This window comes from Arvicola amphibius, chromosome 14, assembly GCF_903992535.2.
Source record: "Arvicola amphibius chromosome 14, mArvAmp1.2, whole genome shotgun sequence".
In the NCBI taxonomy this organism is placed as follows: Eukaryota; Metazoa; Chordata; class Mammalia; order Rodentia; family Cricetidae; genus Arvicola; species Arvicola amphibius.
The window spans coordinates 20,100,759-20,123,221 of NC_052060.1; the positions used below are offsets into that span (position 1 = coordinate 20,100,759).

Consider the following 22,463-nt stretch of genomic DNA (forward strand, 5'->3'; position numbering starts at 1 on the left):
TAGAGCCTTGACTACAGAGTCCAAAGAAAACAGAGCTGTGGCGGGAAGTGGGAGGACGAGCGCTCGCAGGCTGACTCCCGGCAGCTCTCTTTATTCTTTATTCTGCCTCACGCCTTCAATTCTTGTTTCAAACACAGATTGTACTGACTGCGTTTTACAACCTGTGCAACAGAAAAAGGAGTCTGAAGTAGGAGGTATCAAACTGAAAATATCTAATGCCTGGCAGAAAGAAAATTAAGAAATCTTAACCTAGTTCAGAATCACATCCTTAAAAGATTTTCTTCCCCAAATCATAAGTCACTGTGAAAGATAAGACTTAACATAAATACAATGAAATCTCAGATGAAAGTTATCAAAGAACCGGGCTAGCAGCCCATTACTGTGTTATTTGAGGGATGGGCAGAGAGGAGTTGAGAGTTCAGTAACCTAAGTTTGGGGTTTTCAAAATTAGTGAGAGTAATCCCTCTCACGTAGATAAGGCATTGGGTGTAGGAACAGATAGAAAACAAATATAGGTTATGTAACAAGTTATGAATAAACTTCCTTGCTTTTCCTTTCTTTACTCTCTGAACATTATCAACTACCAACAGCAGCAGCCTGACCATAGACTGAAGTTCAGCTGTGCCAACCCAGGGTCTCTGCTCTCAAAGGCTCAGCGGCTGTGTTAACTACCAACCAACAGGCACTCTGCGCATGAACTGTCACCGCATAGCATACGATCCCACTGTAGCAGGTAGTTGTACTTGTTAGAAATGTCACTATCCCGTATCTGTGCCTCAAAGACTGCTCTCCATGGCAGCTGCTCCCAACCTTTGGTGGGGGGGTTGAATGACCCTTTCACAAGGGTTGCCTATGACCACTGGAAAACACAGGTATTTAGATTACTTTTCATAACAGTAGCAAAATTACACTTACGTGGCAAAAATAATGTTATGGTTGTGGTTACCACGAGAACTGTATTAAAGGGTTGCAGCATTAGGGAGATTGAGAACACTGCCCTATAGGAACGTATTTCCCACCCACTGATGTCTTGACTATGGAATGTTAGAACAGACAGGTATCATGCAAGAAGCTCTAAGAACCACTCGTGTGTGTGTGTGTGTGTGTGTGTGTGTGTGTGTGTGTACACGAGTGTGATGGGATTAAATAGCTTAGTGGTGGAATGCTTGTCTGGCATGTTCAAGGCCCTGGACTTGATCCCCAACAACAAAAATGACTAGTAACAAAAGCAATTGTTTGGCTTCAACATTTTTTTGGGTTTTTTTTTTTGTTGTTGTTGTTGTTGTTTTTTTCGAGACAGGGTTTCTCTGTAGCTTTGGAGCCTGTCCTGGAACTAGCTCTTGTAGGCCAGGCTGGCCTCGAACTTACAAAGATCTGCTTGCCTCTGCCTCCCGAGTGCTGGGATTAAAAGCGTGTGCTACCACCACCCAGCGGCTGTCACTATAGTGACATTTTTTTTTCTTTTCCTAGTCATATCTCCATTGTTTTCTTCAGCTTAGGTCCCAGAATACAGAAGATGTTAAATAAAACCCCAGCCAATCACAATGACTTCATAGTGACGTCCAAGACTCCACTTTTCCTTAAAGACTTGAGGATTGGGCCAAAGCTTCCTCATCCATACTACTATCTTGAGGATGCTGGAGCCTCCTGCAGACTACACTCACAGCCAGCTTACGGAAAGACCTATCTACTATACCCACACTCCTTGTGACCCAGATTCCTGCTGTCCCCACCTATTTCTGCTTCTGCATTTTTGCAAAATTCAAGTCATTCTTACCTTGTAGAATGTGCCTCTTAACTGCTACCATGAAAAACTGTATTTATTTTTCAAATGTTTCCCTAGTCTCCTAGTAAATATTCCTTTTGTGGCTGACTGTGACATATGTATGTCCTTACTTTACAGGGACGACTCCAGTTCACTGGGAAGCACAGTTAGACACGCCAATCAAAGACATTTTCAGCTTCCCATGTGCTTAGCGTAGTCATGGAACTAAATTTTAGCAAATACAGTATAAATGAAGGTTCTTATTTTATTGTGCTCTACTTATTATATACCCTGTTATCCTGCTACCTCAAATAAGAATATAATAATTTTATAGTCTTCTGGCTCATGAAGGGAATAATAAGAGAATAGGCTTCCGACAATTCTCTAGGCTGTGTAAGTGTTATAAAGCCCATTTCCTGGCTTTTTATACAGAAAGGAGGACATTTTCACACTATTTTGGCCACTGAAAGCTTGTATTTTCCTACTTAGTTCAACCTAATCCTAACTGATACAACTTTTGAATACTTTGTATTGCTGTCATTGTTCTCGAATGAGACTAAACTAGCTATTAGCTCATCACTTCACAGAACTGCCTTGAATCTAGCCATCTCTAGTTGGGATAGTCTCTCTCTGTGGACCAGGCTGGCCTTGGGATCCTATTGCCTTTGCCTCCTCAGTGCTGGTATCTGAGGCATGCACTATGACACCTGCCCTGAAATAACATTATGATTACATCTCAGATGAGCCTCTGTTCCTAGCTTAGAGCATTTCAGTATGTCACATGTATTTCCAATATGTTTTTAGTCTCATCACAATTTTTCCATAGCAACTAAACTTATTAGGTAAAGCCAGGCATGGTACTGGACATTTCTAATCCTACTACTTATTAGGTACAATCAGACACTACCTCAAAATAATTTTTGTAAGTAAATTCTCATAAGATGTATATCAAGGAAGTAAATTAGGAGAGAAAACATGGAAAAAATACACAAAGAGGACCTTAATGATCATATTTCATAGACTGGTAGTAAACTTCCTCAGGGGTCTTCTTTCTATGCACAGATATTTTTTGCCATAAGCCATCAACTTAAGTCACGTTGCTATAAAATTCCTTCCTGCAAACACAGCAACCATAGGATTTGAAAGAATTCTGGGGCTAAACCTATTTATTATCTTTTGGGAAGTAATGTTCTGGAAATACCCACAGCATTTTCTACACTACTGTTTATAGCACACATGACTTCAGGAAGCCTAGTTTCATCCTACACTACACTTATATATTGTATTAAAGGATGAATTTTAAGAAAACTTATATAGAGTCTTAAAATCTTATATGTGGACTGCAGGGTTTGTCATACTAGCAAAGCTGAAGGAGGAACGCTGTCTCTAGGATCTTTCTATTCCCAATACTGACCTGGCAGTTGCAAAGATCTCAAATAGTCCTCTACGTAATCTAAAATCTAAACAGAGAACTGAGTAGAACGCCTGTCTACTCACTGGCTGCGGGGTAAGTTTTTAACCTCCTAAATTTCCAGCCTTTAAAATGGGTATAGAAAGCCAGGCATGGGTACACGCCTTTAATCCCAGCACTCAGGAGGCAGAGGTAAGTGACTCTCTATGAGTTCCTGGCCATCCTGGTCTACATAGTGAGTTCCAGGACAGCTTTGGCTACATAATGAGGCCTTCTCTTAAAAAAACAAAAACAAAACAAAAAAACCCACGAGACAAAACATGGGAATAGAAGTATCTGCAGAACTGGTGAAAAGCTGAAATGACTAAATTTATGGAAAGCAACCAAGAAAATGATTTGACAGTAAATACTCTATTGGTGACTATTATTATCCTCATTACCATCATTAACCAAGCTTGTTAACTGTGTCAAATATAAAACAAATGAACAGTCTTTATTTCACAGTTATATGGTATCAAATATTTATTTAAAAGTTTTGTTTAAATATCATAAAGGATTATAAAAGCTAAAGAAAAATCTGAATTTCATAATCTAATGACTGGTGATGAATCTTAACAGACATGGCATGTGGTACCAGATAAGAAATTTAAGCCCCTCTTTTCATTATTAATGTTGTATTCCAATATTTGTTCATATTTCTTCATTTATTTGTAGATTAGGCACAACATTTACCAACACCAAATAAATACATCAAACATTCTCAGATCTCGATATAGCAACAAGCTTATAAAACTAATTCTGAAAATCCATTATGAGCAAAAATTAAAAAATAAAAATTAGGAGCTGGAGAGATGGCTCAGTGGTTAAGAGCATTGCCTGCTCTTCCAAAGGTCCTGAGTTCAATTCCCAGCAACCACATGGTGGCTCACCTGTAATGAGGTCTGGTGCCCTCTTCTGGCCTGCAGGCATATACACAAACAGAATATTGTGTACATAATAAATAAATAAATATAAAAAAATAAAATAAAAATTACCAGTACCTGAGACTCATGTGGGATAAATGAAATGTTTATTTCTTTACATCTTCTTATTGACTTGGAGCAAGATGCCTTAATCTTGTTAAAGAGGCTGTCAGGGCAAACTGCGGGGGGGAAGCACAAATCCATAAACCTTTTGAATAAATCATCCTAACATGCAATCATAGTCTTATGCACAGCAGCTGGATTTATAGAGCAGACTGCCCTGCAGACAGACAGTCAATACAAGGCACGACACAGACAGGGAAGTAACAGGCTTCTTTTGTTGTTGTTTTTCAAGACAAGGTTTCTCTGTGTAGCCCTGGCTGTCCTGGAACTGCTCTGTAGACTAGGCTGGCCTTGAACTCAGAGATCCTCCTGCCCCTGCCTCCCAAGTGTTGGAATTAAAGGCATGTGCCAGCACCACTCGGCTTCAGACTTCTTGTTTACATATAGTCACATAACAGAACATAAAACATAAATGTCTCGAGACTTCTGTCCTCTCTTCCGCTTTCCATGTATATATATATTCCATGTATATATATATATTCCATACACACACACACACACACACACTCAATGGGGAAAATATGGTAGATTTTTTTCCAATAAAATATGCCAAACAAGTATTTTCTTTGGTACCTTCCAACAGGCTGCTTTCTGATAATTTGAATTTTGGTTAAGATTCCTAATGCTCATACACCTTAACTACAAAGCAGAGACTCTAAGGCTAACAGGACGTTGAACGACGAGGTAAGGCACTTACAGTCAGTGAAGTACAGATACGCGGCTTTATATTTGTTCTCAGATTTACTTCCAAAATCTCGCAAGAAACAATCTACAGACTTAAAAAGAAGTGAGATGTTAACACATATTTTATTAAATACTAATTTCAATATGCTAGCTTTGAAGTAACCAAGTTTATTATATCTCAATAAAATAACCCCTTACTGGCTAAAAGTCTAACCTGCGAACGGATTTTTAAAGCTGACCACTTCTCAGTCAGTGTCAGCTAAGACCACAGAATAAGGTCACACGCGAGAAGGTGACATGAATACATGAATCGTGTTATGCGCAAAGAGGCTGTCTAGGACACACACAACAGAGGGTAAGATTACTGGATGACAACAGATCAAGGCACTGGCAGTGGCACCCGACTGTGCGATCACCAAGACCGATCACTGCGGAAGAGCTGAAAACTAAAACTGCTGAGACCGCGAGTGTGGTGGGCGCCTCAAGGAGGAAGGGAGCAGGTGATGCCGTAATGTGACAGACGGAAAGAGAGAGAGAAGCGGGGCTGGAGAGACTGCTTTTGTAGAGCACCTGAGCAGAGCTCCCAGCTGTCCTTATCCCCAGTGCCAGGGTATTTGATGCCTTTTTCTAGATCTGCAGGCACCCATGAACACATGTGGTATGTAGACATACATGCAGGCAAAACATACATGTATGTAAAATAAAAGTAAATTTAAAAAATATACTTATTTTACATCCTGAAGGCAGTTTCTCATCCCTCCCCCCCACCTCCCTTCTGCCCCATCCCCAATCCACTTCTCCTTCCTTTCTGTTCAGAAAAGGTCAGGCCTCGCATGGGTATCAACAAAACATGGCATATCAAGTTGCAGTAAGACTAAGCACTTCTCCCTGTGTTAAGGCTGGGGAAGGTGACCCAGTATTAGTAGGGTCCCCAAAGCCAGCAAAGGAGTCAGAGACAGCCCCTGCTCCCACTGTTAGACCTGTTTATCTGCTCCTTGAAAATTATAGACCAACTGCTTTGTGAACCACAGATTCTACAAAGAAACTACCATTTTATCATTAAATTCTTTAAAAAAATGATAATGATTTGAATGGGAAAATGAAAACAACAAATTAATGCTCTCTCCCTTCCATCTGATGCTTCTTCTCTTGCAAAACTACCTCTCTGTAACACTACACAGGTCTAAGTCTCTGATGATTAGCTTTTCCTTTTGCCTTACAGGTATCCATTTTGATCTTAGAGACCACTAATTCAAATTTCTGGGGAGCACCCTTTCCTTCCACCAGCTGTTTAAACCAGCAATCCTCCTCTGGGCTTCAGAAACTGCGTGGGTCTCTCCACGCTGTGCTACTTTCCTGTTCACGACAGCAAACTCCTCAAGCACTGATGTCCCTAGCTGGATGTTCTCTTCATCTCACTGGACCTCCTCAGGAATGAATTAGGCTCAACTCTGGGACTATCCTAAATACTGCCACTTCCATAGGAGCAGGAAGGCAAAGACGTTTTCCTTCCCAAGGGCAAACCACCAAAGCCAAGGACACAAACTACTAAGGCCCTCCTGGTACCAGCTCACCTCCCTTGCCTCCTCTCCAGCCAACCTCCTGGAGTCTGTCTATGATTCTCACCTGGGAACCCTGACCCGGGTCTCTGGCTCTCCCAGCCCCGGGAAGCAAATTTCACAATCTTCACAGTGCTCCCAAAGACTCCGAGGCCTCGCTCACCTGCCCAGAGGCCTATAAAGACTTGCAGGCCACCCATTCAAGGTGAGAAGAGATGTGGAGTTGGTTGTGGGTAGTACTGGAGCCATGTCAGGTACTGCCTTCTCTAAATTGCTACTTTACTGAATATGTAATTGTGCATTCTTTTGTCACTGAACATTAATTTCCAAGTAATTAAATCTATATAAATCTTATTTTTAATGACCACATGGTCTTTTATACAATTTATCAATTCTCAGAATTTAATCAATTTATTTCTATCATCTTAATTTAACCATTTAAATATTCCTTACTGAATATTTAAAAAATATTTTAAAAAACATCTTGAAAATGACGAACCCAGTTCCTTATACAGAGAGTCTTACTATCAGTATAAGAGTGTATGTTAAGGGCTGGAGAGATGGCTCAGAGGTTAAGAGCATTGCCTGCTCTTCCAAAGGTCCTGAGTTCAATTCCCAGCAACCACATGGTGGCTCACAACCATCTATAATGGGGTCTGGTGCCCTCTTCTGGCCTGCAGGCATACACACAGACAGAATGTTGTATACATAATAAATAAATAAATATTTAAAAAAAAAAAAAAGAGTGTATGTTAAGAGCCGGGCTGTGGTGGAACACGTCTTTAATCCCAGCACTCGGGAGGCAGAGGCAGACAGATCTCTGTGAGTGCGAGTCCAGCCTGGCCTACAAGAGCTAGTTCCAGGACAGGTTCCAAAGCTATAGAGGAAACCCTGTCTCGAAAAACCACAAGAGTATATGTTGTTTTGCTTCACTTACCGTGGATAACTAGAATAACTAAGAGTGTGAGAGAGAGCGCAGGACCACACACACAATCCTTCTGACAATTTGCTAGGTGAAAAGCAGTATGCGTTTCTTCTTTTCTAAGGCAGGGTCTTACTGTGCAGCCCTGCCTGGCCTAGAACTTGCTCTATAGACCAGGTAGGCCCCAAATTCACAGAGCTCCATCTCCTCCTGCATTCCAAGATCTGGAATTAAAGGCATGAGCCACACGCAGAGCTAAACATGGTGTTTTTAGGTTGCGTTTTTTTCTAGTCATAATTTTTTTTCTTGTTGTACTATATTACTTCATGGATAAACTATAAAATATTATTTAAAAAAACCCACTGTGTTCCTAGCAGCCAATATGCAGATGTATTTTTTGTGCATTGTTTTTCTGTTCGCTCACTTCTCTAATATCTAAGAGTTAGAAGTGGGGTGAAAAAAGGTGCTGGAAAAACGCCTTCTCAGACATTACAGAGAGCTGGGCACGGTGGCTTAGGCCTGTAACCCTAGCATTTAGGAGGCTGAACCAGGAGTCTATGAGTTTGAGACCAGCCTGAAGTCACTTTAAATAGTGACTTCCAGGCCAGTCAAAAACACATAGTGAGAATTTGTCTCAAAAAAAAAAACCAAAAAAACCAAGAAGATATTGCATGGAAAAAAAACATGAATCCAATTCCATACTTCAAGTTTGGCTCAAGAAGCAAGTCAAGCCATATTTGTCAAAAGAAAAACTGAAGAAATTTCTTTGACATAAAACACACATATACACACATAGATCTATATATATACATGTATACTATAGGAAAATCAATAAGATAAAGGCATTGCTCAAGGATGGGGAGGTGGCTCAAGAGGCTAAGAGTGCTTACAGTTCTTCATGAGGACCCAGCACCACAGGGGAGGGGAGGGGCTTACAATGGCCTGTAACTCCAGTTCCAGGGATCTGATGCCCTTTTCTGGCTTTCATGGGCACCAAGCACATGCATGATGCACATATATACATGTAGGCAAAACACTCATACACATAAAATATAGATAAATATGTCTTTTTAAAATTATCTTTTAAAAGACTTATTTGTCTACATTTCCATTTCTTCCAAAATTAAGGGTCAATAAGGAGCTATGTGAATCTCAAATGCTGTAAAAGAAACTACCATTTTATAGCATTAATTCTGCTTTTATTTATGACAGAAGAAAGGAAATCTTTCCTTATACATTCTACTAGGAGGAATACAGATAAAACATAATACAGAAAAACTTTCATAAATAAAGCAGTTAATAGAAATAATCTTCTACTAAGGCATATTTACTACTTAGTGAAGAAACTGATCATTGTTTGAGTGTCACTACGAAGGGCTGGGGGCAGGAGAGGCGCTCAGCAGTGACGCTTGCCTGAAGTCCCCATTAGAGGGGATCTAATACTCCCTTCCGGCCTCCGTGGGTACCTGCACACATGTGTGCACACGTAAGAAAGCAGAAACACTACCATACATACAGAATAAAAATCAATTAACAAGTCTTAAGTTCAAGGTCTTGCACATGTGAGAGCACACCCCAGCCCCAAACCTCACTCTCGAGACTGGAAATACTCACTTTTGATGTTGGAGAGATAAAATAAAGAGCCTTCATTTGTCTGACAGGTTCACGATTCTTATAAATATTCTCTACAACTGATAACAACAAAAAAAAGTCATTTGATAGAACCAAAGTTTAAGATATTTTAAAATAAACTTCATTGTATTTTACATTTATAATAATAATAAAGAAACACATTTTATATATTGAACCTTTTTTCATGAATAAATCCTTTAAAAAAAATAAAAGGTATCTTCTTTTCTTTGAGACTATCCGAGGGACAGAGTAGACCTTTTACAGGTGGGTACCAGAGTACTGAACAAGCATCAATGTGCCAGAAGAAACAAGAAATGCATCAAAAAGTAAAATAATTCTTGTCTCGGTGTGGTGGCTCAGAAGTAAAGGAACCTACTGCTAGGGCTGATGTGATCTCTCTCTCTCTCTCTCTCTCTCTCTCTCTCTCTCTCTCTCTCTCTCTCTCTCTCTCTCTCTCTCTCTCCTCCTCTCCTACTAACATTGGATGGACAATAAGAAACAACAGTCTATAAAAGAATCAAAGCCCCCAGTACGCATATTAACTCTGTGGTTCCACAGTACTCTACATGTTTATCAAATGGGTCTCGCTCTAGTTTCTACCAGAGCAGCCTCTAGGGATTTAGACAAGTTACCCGGCTTCATTAGGAATTCTCGGGGCCAGTGAGATGACTCAGCAAGTCAAGGTACCTACTGCCAAGTCTGACTGATGGCCTGAGTTCAGTCCCCAGAACTCCACAGTCGATAGAAAGAACTGACTCTTGAAGGTTGTCCTGTGACCGCCACACGTACAACACACACACATACACACTCAACAAAATGTGATGAAATTTAAAAGTAAAAATTTTTATTCCTTTTTAAAAAAACATGCTATTGTAATAGCAAATGCAAATTGAATATGCAATAGGTAACCAATCACCTTATTCATAAATATCAAAGCATAAATATTATATATTCAGGATTTCCGAGGAATACTGGACTGACCTCCACATCTCATAACTGAGGACCGACATGTCTGTATGGCTAGAGCTCTAAGAACGAAAACATACCATCCTCGGAAGGAGTATCACTAGCCAAAAGCCTTCACACTCGGAACTCACACTTGGAGGCTAAAGTCTTCAGGAGCAGGGCAACACTTACCAGTCACCCCCTCTTCTAGAAGGTCTGTCATCTTGCAGCACGATGACAGAAGCTTGGTGGTAAACTCGTCTAGGAGCATTATCTTAAAACAAAGCAAGAGAGAGCATAAGCAGCTGCTGTCAAGAATGAACAATTAACAAACAGGATTTTAGTAATTCCTCTTCAGCTGCATAATTTGGTGGTTTACTTTCTCAATACACATACATGTAAATATTACATACAAGTAAAGAAATAGAAATATTTCTATTTCGAATCAGCACTTGTTCATTTTAAATATATCTAATATTAACACCAAATTTTCCAAAAATGTAATTGTCATTTACAGAATTATTGCCAAGAAGTACTGTTCAGACATTTAGTATCTGCGACTACAGTACGATGTATCACCATCCCCGGCCTCTGGACAAGGACACAGGGAAATGTTAGGCGACTTGTCCAAGGTGCTCAGAGGCAATGAAGTCTGAAAGTGACATTCTAGGCCTATGGCCTTATGGAAACACCCTAAGTACAATGTTCCGAAGCCCGCCCTCCACAGAAGAGCAAATTACACAACTCCTACCTTCCATTCGCCTTCTTTCCGGCAGTCATCGAACACTGCTGTTTTTATTTCTGTTAATAAAAAAAAAAAGGGTTAGTAATCTACAGCAACAATTAGAATGTAGGACTGTGTTAAAGGTTCAAAACGGCTGAGAACAACTGCAACCTGGAATGTGTGGAGGAGCTAAAGAAACACTGCAGAGTAAGCTCTAAGTAAAAATACCACACATTCAACACCTAACCTGCATATTTAAACTGTGATAGATTTTCAAACATGTGTATAAACATGTCCAGAAAATAGTTCTGAAACTATTATCTGACTTAGGTTTTCCTTCTTTCTTAAATCTTAAGAAAAAAAATAATAACCCATAGGAAGATCCTTCACTGGCTCAAGGTAAATTATATCTGACAAGCAAATCTGCATACGCGTTTTTCATCCTCAATTACTTTCCTGTTAAAAAATACATGCAGGCTGGGGCTGGGAAAATGGCTCGGTGGTTAAGAACGCCTGGCTACAGAGGACCTGGGTTGGGTGGCAGCATCCACATCAGAAAGATCATAATCACCTGTAACTTCGGTTTCAGGGCATCTGACATCTTTCAAGGATGACCTTGAACCAATTCCCCTCCAGCCTCTACCTCCCAAATGTTTGGATTATAGACAAGCACCACCATGCCTCTTAATTTGTTTAAACTTTCCTATTTTTTAAAGATTTATTTGTATGTCGGCGTTTCTTTTGCCTTTCTGTGTGACACTGTTGGATCTCCTGGAAACGGAGTTACAGACAGCTGTGAGCTGCTGTGTGGGTGCTGGGAATCGAACCCGGGTCCTCTGGAAGAGGAGCCAGTGCTCTTCACCACTGCGCTATCTCTCCGGGCCCCTAAACTTTTCTATTTTTAAATTAATATGTCTTCAGTAAATACTTTTTGGAAGTTTACCACCAAGTTTTTGACACCATGTTTTCTAAAGAAAGACAATTCTAACACTCTAATGAGTAAGCGTTACTGTGACATAATAAAAAATATCGGGGGGGGGGGCTGGGAGATGAGCGGTTAAGAGCGAGTGCTGTCCCTGCGGAGGACTGGAGTTCGGTTCCCAGCACCACACCGGGTGGCTCATATCCACCTGTAACTTGAGCCCTCCTCTAACCTCCACAGACAACTATGCTTCTGTATGCATACCCATATAAGCATACACATAATTAAAAGTAAAAATACATCTTTCAAAAAAAAATACGTTCTTTCTAGATCCTGGCATAAATCTAAAAGTCCTTGAAATTTCTTATGTGACAGAGAATCTATGGCAGGCTGGAGACCTGACTCTTTCAGCTGCAGCAAGCAGCAAGCAGTCTTCACCAGAAGACCAAGCTATGACTTCTAAGGAGACAACAGGGGCTAGAAATTGCGTTCAATGACCAGTGGCCACTGATTTCATCAGTAAGACCTACACAATGAAACTCCCATTACCCACCCACTTTCTGAGTCATTGAACGCAGTCATGTGTAGCAATGGAGACACGCCCAGCTCACAGGGAGGGAAACCCCTTCTGGACCTCCACCAACAGACTTCAGCTGGGTGTGGATTTGAATGCTTTAGAAAAACAACAAAGAACAACCGAACAACAAAAACCCTGGTAACAGAAGTAGTTTACTAGAGTTAGAAGGCCCGAGTTACTGAACCTGAGAGGGAAGTCAGAGTCTAGGAAGCCCCGACTGCACACCAAAGCCGGGCAGTGTGGGAAACTGCTTGCTATTGTCATCTGAACTGGGGCAGTCTTATGGGTCTGAATCCTTAACCGTGCCAAAGCTGGCCCTGAGTAGAGTCAGAATTGAACTGAATGGCAGGATACCCCATCAGCAGTGAAGAGCTGGAGAACTAGTTAGCAAGAAGGAAAATAACATATTTGCTGTTAGAAGTGTTCCGAGAAAAAGCAGTATTCAAAAGTCGTGCTCTGCCGGGCGGTGGTGGTGCACGCCTTTAATCCCAGCACTCGGGAGGCAGAGGCAGGCAGATCTCTGTGAGTTCGAGACCAGCCTGGTCTACAAGAGCTAGTTCCAGGACAGGCTCCAAAGCCACAGAGAAACCCTGTCTCGAAAAACCAAAAAAAAAAAAAAAAGTCGTGCTCTAGGGCTGGTGAGATGACTTAGTGGGTAAAAATGCTTGTCCAGCAAGCCGGACCATCTGAGCTTGATCCCAGACTCCATGACAGAATGAGAGAACCAACTCCTTTAGGTTATCCTCCGACCTCCACTGGCACACTGTGGCCTGTGCGAGCCCGCACTATCTTACACACACCCCACATGGATTTTACAACCTTTCATCTGATTTTGTAATCAGGAAGATTTTTGAAGGGTTAAGAAACATCAGCCAAAAGTTGAGTGTGGAGGAGGCATGGTACCCAAATCCCCAGTAACAGGAGGACAAAGGCAGAAGAATTCAAGATTATCATCAGCTACATAGAGGTGGAGGCCAGCTGGGCTCCACGAAATCCATCTCAAATCAAACCCAAACAAAGCAAAACCAGTGGAGGCCAAGGAGTGCGGGCTGTGCAAGCACAAGGAACGGACCCTGACTCCAAGCATTCATGTGGGAAGTCAGCTGTGCGCAAGCGTCTGCACCCAAGCTCTGGGAATGGGGTGGGGAGCAGACGAAGCTCACTGGCCAGCCTAGATGAACGATGAGCTCCAGGTTCAGGGAGAGACTAAGGTGGAGAGCCACAGAGGAGCACACCTGCTGCCAACCTCTGGGCTCTATCCATCACCAGGTATATACACACCCGCCCCTCCCCCCCCCAAAAAATAGAAAGAAGTCAGTAAAGGCAATTATATTGCTTACTAGGTAGATTATGTTATAGGGGAATAACAATAAAAAACTCTGAAGTATTTAACTATAATTAAACCAAAAGTAAGAGTTTCTATGGCACACGCCAGGCAAACATGAAGGCTGTTTTAAGGCAGAACTCAGACACTGAGAATCCTTCACTGCATATACCACAAGCTGAGCAAGGAAGACAATGCAGGTCCCGACAGTTATACTACTTTCAGAAACAAATGCTGCTGGAGCAGGGGGACGTCACTAGTCTCCGAACCTTATACCTGGACTGCCCTCCCTAGACGACAGGAGCTAGGACATGTGACCAGGAGCCCTGGAAACAGAGCACAGGCACAGTGGTTCGTACTTGGAAAATTCTGGCACACGGGAGGATGAGAAGGGCTGCTGTGAGCTCCAAGTCTTCCTGGACTACAGAGTAAACCTGACTTCAAAAAAAATCACGAGATACAAAATAACACAAAAGAGAGAGCTGGGATGTGGCTCAGCAGCAGAAGACAAGCGTCGGTGAAGCCTGGGTTCCATCCCTGGCGCCACCAAAACAAGAGAAACAGAGAAAGACTTTAAGGCTTAAAAAGGGGGTAGGGGAATACAAAATATCCTATGAATTCCTTTTCCCTACCTTATTAATTCTTATATTAAATACTTTTGATTATGTCAGGTTAAGTAAATTACAATTAATTTCATCTATTTCTATTATTTTTTAATATGGCTATCACAAAATTTTAAGCTACCTCACCTAGCTCACATTAGTTTCACTGTACAGACAGCACAGCCCGAGATGCTATAGATAGCTCCACGGTCGGTGTCGTGAGCTGTGGACGGAGAGAATGGGAGCACAGATAAGAAGTGACCGGTCCCAGGTAACAGAGGCTGAGAGCAGAGGCTAAGGAACTCTCAGCAGCTGCACTACAGACTTAAGTACTGCCTTTATACACCTGACCAGTGAAACACATCCCATCTGTCCTTCGGCAACTAACATGGCCCCGAGACTGAGTCCTCGTGCTCTTGCTGGTCCATACTCACCCCCAGAGACTATGCTCCCTGCTGAGTTTCAGCCATCGGTCAGTCCCAGTCCATAGGTTCTCAACAATCACACGGAACACTTTCCTGGACTTCATAACCACACACAATAGGTTTAGGCACTTACACACCTCAAGGAGACAGTCTTCCACGAGAACTGCTCTAGACTTCATGGCTGTTGTTTTATGGACATTTTCTTAGTCACAGCCTTCGGTTATTTTCTCCTCCCCCACATTCAATCAGCAGGAATTATGGCTTGTCCTCTGGCAGCTGGCCACTGCCATCAACACCACCCTGACTTCGAACATCTTCACTGAGCTGGGGCAATAGTCTCCTAGCTGACTTAGCTGTTTTCTCCCTCTAATCCCTTTGTCTTCCTTTTTCACGTCCTGCTAGTCACCTTCCTGAAACATAACCCACAGTTATAACAATATCTACCCCGAAAAGTGCTGAAACGCTCACCTGCCCACTGAGGAAAATCTAAACCCTACATTCAAGACACTCCACTGCCTGGCTTCTATCTACCCTCTAGGCTCAGCCTCCATTAGCCCAGCCACTATCCCAACAGTGACCCACGAAAACCAACTCCCACCTGCTCTCTCTTGGGTCCTCTGAGGTACAAAGGAAATCTGTGCAACTGTAGTGCAAAGGGCAAAGGCGGCCACAGGGAAGGCAGAGTGCAAGAACTGTTAGAGAACAACACGAGCAACGCTTGCATATGACCTTAAGGCACAAAGGAGTTTCTGAGAACATGATAATATATAAGAAACAGGAAATAACCTATGGATAGCTAGAATTTTAAAAGAATGACATTTAAAACCTAAGCAATGTGGAAATCATAATCAAGGGAATAAGAGTGAAAAAACCTGCTCCCTCTAAAAGATCTCTACTTCGGCTGGGAAGAGGTAACTAGTTTCTAATTGCTCCGCCTCATTGTAACCCACGGCTTCAGTACTACTCGGGCTATAACCTGAGCCCTGATCTTAGTCCAGCTCCTTTATCTAAGATCTGCAGACCTTTACATCTGCAAATGCCTACCAGCACGGAAAATCACTGTATTATAACTCAGAACTGTGTTTCCCCCACAGCCTCACCCCTTCCTTCTCTTCATCAGTAAACAGCATCACTACCTAGTCTCCTGGACCGGAATGTCAGTCAGATTCTCCAGCTCATCCGCCTTCCTCACCACCTTTTCACAGTCCCAACCTTCTCTCCAACAACACGACCTAACACAGCCCTACTGGATCCTACTCTGATTAACTTCTCCAATGCATATCCCCTTTCCTTTTATAACTTTGTCCTGGTTTGAAAAATCAAATTATCACAAAAAAGATTCGTCATATACATATTATTCTGTTATTATCCTCTCTGCTAAAGATGCATCATGGATAGCTGTCATATAAATAACGAACAAAGATAACTTATTCTTTTTCTAATGTCAGTAACTTAAGTGACTAAAAAGAATATTGACATATCTTACTTATTCTCTTATGCACCAGGTTGCTATATTTTCCCATTTTTTTGGTACTATACAATTGCCTTAGGATCTTTAAATGGGGCTAGTGAGATGCCTTAGCGGTTAAGAATGCTTACTGCTCTTTGAGGACCCATGTTCAGTAGTTCCTAGCACCTACATGGAGGTTTATAACCATCCGTAACTCCAGTTCCAGGGAACCCAGCACCCTCTTCTCACCTCCGCAGGCACTGGGCAAACATGCAGTGCACTTACATGTACGCAGGCAAACACACACATACTTAAAAATAAATGTTAAAAAAAAGAACTTAAGTATGGGTGGGTCAGATGCTCAGTGGGTAAGGACACCTGCTGCACACCTGTGACCTGAGTGTAATCCCTGCGACCCACACGTCCGGCAGGGTGTCTTCTGACCTCCACACATGTGCCACAGTGTATACACAGGCGTACATGCATGTACAGAAAACATTTTAAAATCTAATTTAAAAGTCCTTTGAGAAAAGAAATTTTAAGTCTGCATGTGTATTATTATCACTTTTACTATGAAAAGGTTCATGGTGGGATTGCTGAAATCACACAGTACTGTATTCTGTCTCATTAAACTGTCACTAGCCGCTTTCTCAACAGGCTGTAATTAATCATGCCCCCACCAGCAAGCTTTCCAATTGCTACATGACATCAATCACCTGATTCTGCCAATGTGATGGGTTAAAAGGGGTATCTGGTCTTAATTTGGATTTCTCCAAGTCAAAAGAAGACTATGTCATCTGTAGGTTGCTTCTTTTTATTTCCTCTGCTCATTTTTCTATTGGGCCATTATTTTATTCATCAATACAGTAAGTCTAGTTGATAATTTCTTCAATCTTATATATTTAATTCAAAAAGTATATGAAACTAGAACCTATGAAAACAAAGTCTACTGCAAGAACTAAATACAAAGGCAGGGCCCGGATGTAGCCCAGTGGCAGAGTCCTTGCTTGCCACACGCACACACACACACTCTCTAATGCAGAGTATGAAGGATTCGCTCTTAAACATGAGTGTCAAGAGAAAAACAGACTATATTATAAATTACTGGATGATAACAAAAGTTAGAACGGTGTTCACTGGGGGGTGGGGGAGGGGCTATCTTCTCCTGAATGCTTAGAGACATTCTACAGATTGATTTAGGTGGGAGTTACATGAGCAAAAACTTACCTAATTGTACACTTAACATTAGTATAGCTTATTACACTTAATTAAAATTTAAATGTCATTTCCCCTCAGAAATAGGAACATGAAATGGCTTCCTTTTGGCATTAACAGACGCCAAAAACGCCACTGTCTGCTATTTGCGAAGAAGGGGAAAAGTCATCTTCAATGATTCTCCATTACCCAGAGCATGCCTAAAGCATTCAACAACTGGCTCCAACCCACCTTTTCTTCCACATGCCCCCAACCTTTGTAACAAATGCCTTGCACTGTGTGTGGTGTCCGGAAGAACCCAAGTGGGTGTGTGCACACATGCAGGAGGCTGGAGGTCCGCAGAGCCTTGCTCCGCCCTCTCACCGAACACGCTCATCAATACGACTAGACGAGCTGCCGACGCTGCCGCGCCTGACTTTTACGTGAGTGCTGGGGGTTCAAAAGCAGGTCCTCGTGCTTGCAAGGCGGCACCTATCAACTGAACCATCACCTCACGCCCTCATCTTTTAAAGGAGTTTTAAGGTAGTTCCTAATGGCTGATTCTGTCTTGTGTTTTAGGTCCGAGAAATGTCACCTCGTCAGATCAACTTTTCCTGATGCACCGATTTCATGCAGCCCCTCTCCCTGTGTGTCACAAACCGAGATAATCATGTTCACCCTGAGTCTTCCTCTGCATGTCCTATTAATCCCCACCTTAACAAAAGCTTTAAGAGCACTGGGAACTTTCCCACAGGGATTCAATGCTGCTTTAATGGGGTCTTTGAGGTAGGGAACATGGGAAAATTTAAGAAAGCAGGTCATTTATTTAAAACAAAAATAGACACTACCCACCACATTCTGCTGGGGATGTTAAAAACTTACAGGAGGCTGGTGAGCGGGTCAGAGGACTGTTAAAAACTTACAGCCCTAGGCGGCTGGTGAGCGGGCTCAGCTGGTAAAGTGCCTATCCAAAGCCTGGGGACCTGAGTTCAGACCCACCGAGCACACACAAAAGTCAGCATGGTGAGCATTTCTGTAAGCTCAGTTCTGGAGAGGCAGAAACAGGATCCTCAGAGATCACCAGTCAGCCTAGCCGAGGAAGCTCCAGTTCCGTGAGACTTTGTCTCCTAAGGTAGAGAGCATTAGATGGAGACATGTGACATCGACCTCTGGCCTCTGCAAGCATGCACATGGGCACTGGAATTTGCACAGGCGCGTGCACACACACACACACACAAACTTAAAGGGCTGTAAGACAAAAGAGTGAGCCTACCCTCTGAAAAAGCTTTTCAAGAGACTCCTAACTGCAAATGGTGGCCCATGCCTGCAACCTCAGCATTCAGCAGGGAGGAGGGCTACTGAGAATCCCAGGCCAGCCTGGGCTACAGAGACCTGTCTGGAAATAAAACAAAAGGAAAAGACAAAAACAAAGCAAAGTAAAACAAAAGAGGCCCCCTCGGCAGCTGTGGGAAGGCAAACTAACTGCTAAAGCAGAGGAAGGTGGGGGGAACAAAAGCCACTAACGCAAGTAGAAGCCCATCCGAAGTTAGGACTTGGAGGCTAAAATGTGAGTAGGTAAATAAGGGAAAGCGAACAAAAGAGAGGAGTGGACCACCAAGATAAGACAGGAAGATAAAATAATGCAATGAGAAGAAACAGTATGGCCACGGAGGAAATCAATATTGTAACACAAGGGAGACTGGAGCTAGGGAAGAGTCTACAGTGACTGAGCTAGGAAGAGTCTAATGTGGGCTGGGATGAACATTAGGCAACTGGGAGCCTCTGCGGGTCTTCAAGTCAGCATTAGTAAAAGAAACTACTCTGGCAAGTATTTGCTGGATGGACTGGCAAGAAACAAAAGCAAGAACTCTGAAGCTTGGTTAAGAGACTAAAGCAATAGTCTGTGTATAAAATAAGATCCTAAACTAAGGTTTAAGTATTACAGAAGCCATAGCTGTGTCAAACATTAACACTGACTGTAGTCAAAAGACCTAGGCGTAAATCTTAGGTGTAGATTTTACTTATTATTTATTTGAGACAAGGTCTCAAAGTTCAGACTGGCTTCAAACTCGCTCTACGGGTGAACTGATACGCACCTCCACCTCTAAGTGTTCAGATTACTGGCATGCGCCACTATGCCTGACTCTTGGGTCTAGATTTAACAGCTGGTCAGACTCATTTTAATAGAATTATCAAGATATAAACCGCATGGGGGCTGGAGAGATGGCTCAGAGGTTAAGAGCATTGCCTGCTCTTCCAAAGGTCCTGAGTTCAATTCCCAGCAACCACATGGTGGCTCACAACCATCTGTAATGAGGTCTGGTGCCCTCTTCTGGCCTGTAGGTATACACACAGACAGAATATTGTATACATAATAAATAAATAAATAAATATTTTAAAAAAAAAAAAAAGATATAAACCGCAAACTACAGAATTGACTCACTCAAAAGTGAACACCCTACCGGTTTTCAGCATGCTCACGGTCATGCATCCATTACTGCATGACCACAAGTGTTGTGAGAACATTTACACTACTCTAAAAAGAAACTTCATTCTTTGGGGTTGGGATATGTGTAGCTCAGTCAGTAGACTGCTCACCTAGTATGCAAAAGGCCTTGAGTTCAATCTCCAGTCCTGCATAAAAACAGTTAGGGTGGGATTCACCCGTAAAGCTAGCACTCAGTAGGTGAGGGCAGGAAAATCAGAAGTTTAAGGTCATCCTTAGCTACAAAGTTGAGTTTGAGGCCAGCCTAGGGGACATGAGACCATGTTTCAAAAACAAAACGAAACCCTGTGTGGTGGTGCACACCTTTAACTTCAGTGCTCAGGACACAGAGGCAGGTGGAGCTCTATGAGTTCAAGGCCAGCCCAGACTACACAGTGAGCTTCAGGACAGCCAGGGGACACACAGTGGAAACCTGTTTCAAACAACTAAAACCAAAGCAAAAGAATAACTGTAACAAAAGCCAACACAGAACCCCATCCCTGTAATCTCATCTCTCCAGACTGGAACACATTAGTCTCCTTGCTGTCTCTTTAGAGTTGCTTGTCCTGGACATTTTTCACATGAATGGTGTCATGCCATGTGATCCTTCATGACTGGCTCTTTACTTAGCATGTTTCCAAGATGCAACAGCATAAACTATATTGGCACTTTACTTATATTTATTGAAAAAAGATATGTATCTGTTTATGTATGCATCGGCCTGTGGAAATGTGAGCTATTTTCATATTTTAGTTATTTCTCCAGCCCCTCAATATATATACACACTTTGTACAATAAACACTGGGTTATTATTACCTTGTCTTTTGGTTGTATTTCTAGTTACACAAGTTTAAGAGAATATTTTACAGCCTCACATCGTTTTCTTCCCATTCAGCCTGTCTGTACAGTTACCCCAAGTTAACAGTAAGAGGGAAATTCTGTCATCTCCTAGTCCCCCCCTCACACTATTGACACTGGCATCACTAGCATTATGGTATCTTTTTCTCATGAGCCCTGATATAACGTACCATTATAACTCAGAAATAATTTATACAACCCAGTTTTCAAAAATGTCACCCATTTTTGTTTGAGAGTCAATACAGACAAGCTGCCTAAGCTAGTTCTCTCCTTACACTACATGGGTCCCAGGGTATCCAATTCAGGTTCTCTGGCTTGGCAGCAAACACCTCTCTTTGCCCACTAAGCCACCTCACCGGTCCCCGAACTAAATGTTTAAAGGATAATTTTGTTTTTCACAAAATCTCTTTATAGCAGTTCTAGAAGGTAAACACTATAAAACAGTATATGCCTGTACTTTCTGATTTGGATTTTAATTTTTATACCAAGACTTCTATAAGACAGAATTCTGTTAACTAATTTCTATTCTGTTTCTTGCTCACCAAGGTGGAGTAAGAAACTCTAATAAGACTCCTTTTCCACTACTAAACTATAATTACTTCGAAGCCAGAGATGCCAAACAAGGAAGGTCCTTCCGGTTTGAGGCTTTCATTGCTCCTCTAACCTGGCAGGCCTAGGTTTGGTGTAATTTTAATAAAAGCTGTGGTTGATGCGGCAGAAAACCAGGAACCAACAAATAGACCACTTACAACCGTGAAAGAGCAGACTATGCAGGGAGCTGACGCTAGACAGACTTGAGCAGTCCGATGGTCCTGTCTCAAAAACTTTTTGTTGTTGTTGTTTGTTTGTTTAGCAAGTCGTGTTCTCTAGGAACTGTGGCAGAAGGCTCTTTTGAACAGCAACGCCTGCACTTTTTAAAGGACAAGACCCTGAAAAGCGTGGCAGTACAATCCTTGATGCTAACAGGAACGTGGACACTAAGGGGCCTCTGAAAACACAAGGACGAGGGCAGGATAGAGAAGCACAGAGGTCAGATTGTGTCGGGAGGAGAGACATCCCAGCCTGGTGGGGCGAAGGGGGAGTGGAAACACTGTCCCCGGACAGCGCACGGAACGGGAGGGAAAGGCGGCCCGAGTGGCCGAGGGTGGGGCTTCGCCGCTGAGCCTCACCCGGGCGAGCCGAAGCCAAGGCCGGGGAGAAGGCCGAGTGTGGTCAACCCGCCCATCCCGGGTGCTGGCACAAAATCCGACTCGCTGGGCAAGCCGGAAGGAGTCCTTCCAGGGACCTGGTCCCAAAGCAACAGTTGCCCGTGCGGCTCCCGGAGGGGCTGCAGCGGGAACACAAGACCCGGTGCGGCAGACCCGCGGCCTTCCAGTCTCAGCCCTGACCCCTCCGCACTCACTCCGCCACACGACGCTCTTCAGCCCCCGCTCCGTCACTGGTGGCGCCATCTTCCCCAAGTGGAGCCGCAGTCACCGCCTGCCACTCGCAACCTACTTCGGCCCTGGAACCTGCGCTCGGGGGCGGGCCCTTCCCCTCGCGGCGGGGAAGGCTCCGCCCCTCCGCGGACCGCGCCCTCTGGCGACGTCACCTGCGTCAACACGGGCGTGCCCAGGCTGCGCCTGGACTGAGGCTGCGTAGTGTGGGCGGACGTCTGTGAGCAGGCTGGCGCCCCCTGGCGGAAACCAAAATTCAGTGTCCACCTAGGCATCGGGAAAACAAAAGGATGTGAATTAACACGATTTGTGCAACTATGAATTTATATATATGGTTTTTTGTATTTTAAAATTATATTATTTGTGAGCCACCATGTGATTGCTGGGAATTGAACTCAGGACCTCCGGAAGAGCAGCCAGTGTCGGTGCTTTTAACCGCTGAGCCATCTCTCCAGCCCCTTAT

At 42.9% G+C, this 22,463-nt stretch overlaps 1 protein-coding gene across 1 annotated transcript in view; it reads right to left on the minus strand.

Annotated features, from left to right (window-relative positions):
- The window catches only part of Stxbp3 (syntaxin binding protein 3), a 47,182-nt gene extending 25,073 nt beyond the window's left edge, over window positions 1–22,109 (minus strand). Inside the window, exons 1-6 of the mRNA XM_038311467.1 lie at window positions 21,967–22,109; window positions 10,755–10,804; window positions 10,196–10,277; window positions 9,041–9,117; window positions 4,959–5,037; window positions 4,217–4,317 (exon numbers count right to left, since the gene is read on the minus strand). Coding sequence (XP_038167395.1) covers window positions 4,217–4,317; window positions 4,959–5,037; window positions 9,041–9,117; window positions 10,196–10,277; window positions 10,755–10,804; window positions 21,967–22,015 — 438 coding nt within the window. The 5' untranslated portion in view covers window positions 22,016–22,109. The remainder of the gene's footprint in view (window positions 1–4,216; window positions 4,318–4,958; window positions 5,038–9,040; window positions 9,118–10,195; window positions 10,278–10,754; window positions 10,805–21,966) is intronic.
- Window positions 22,110–22,463: the final 354 nt, after the last annotated feature.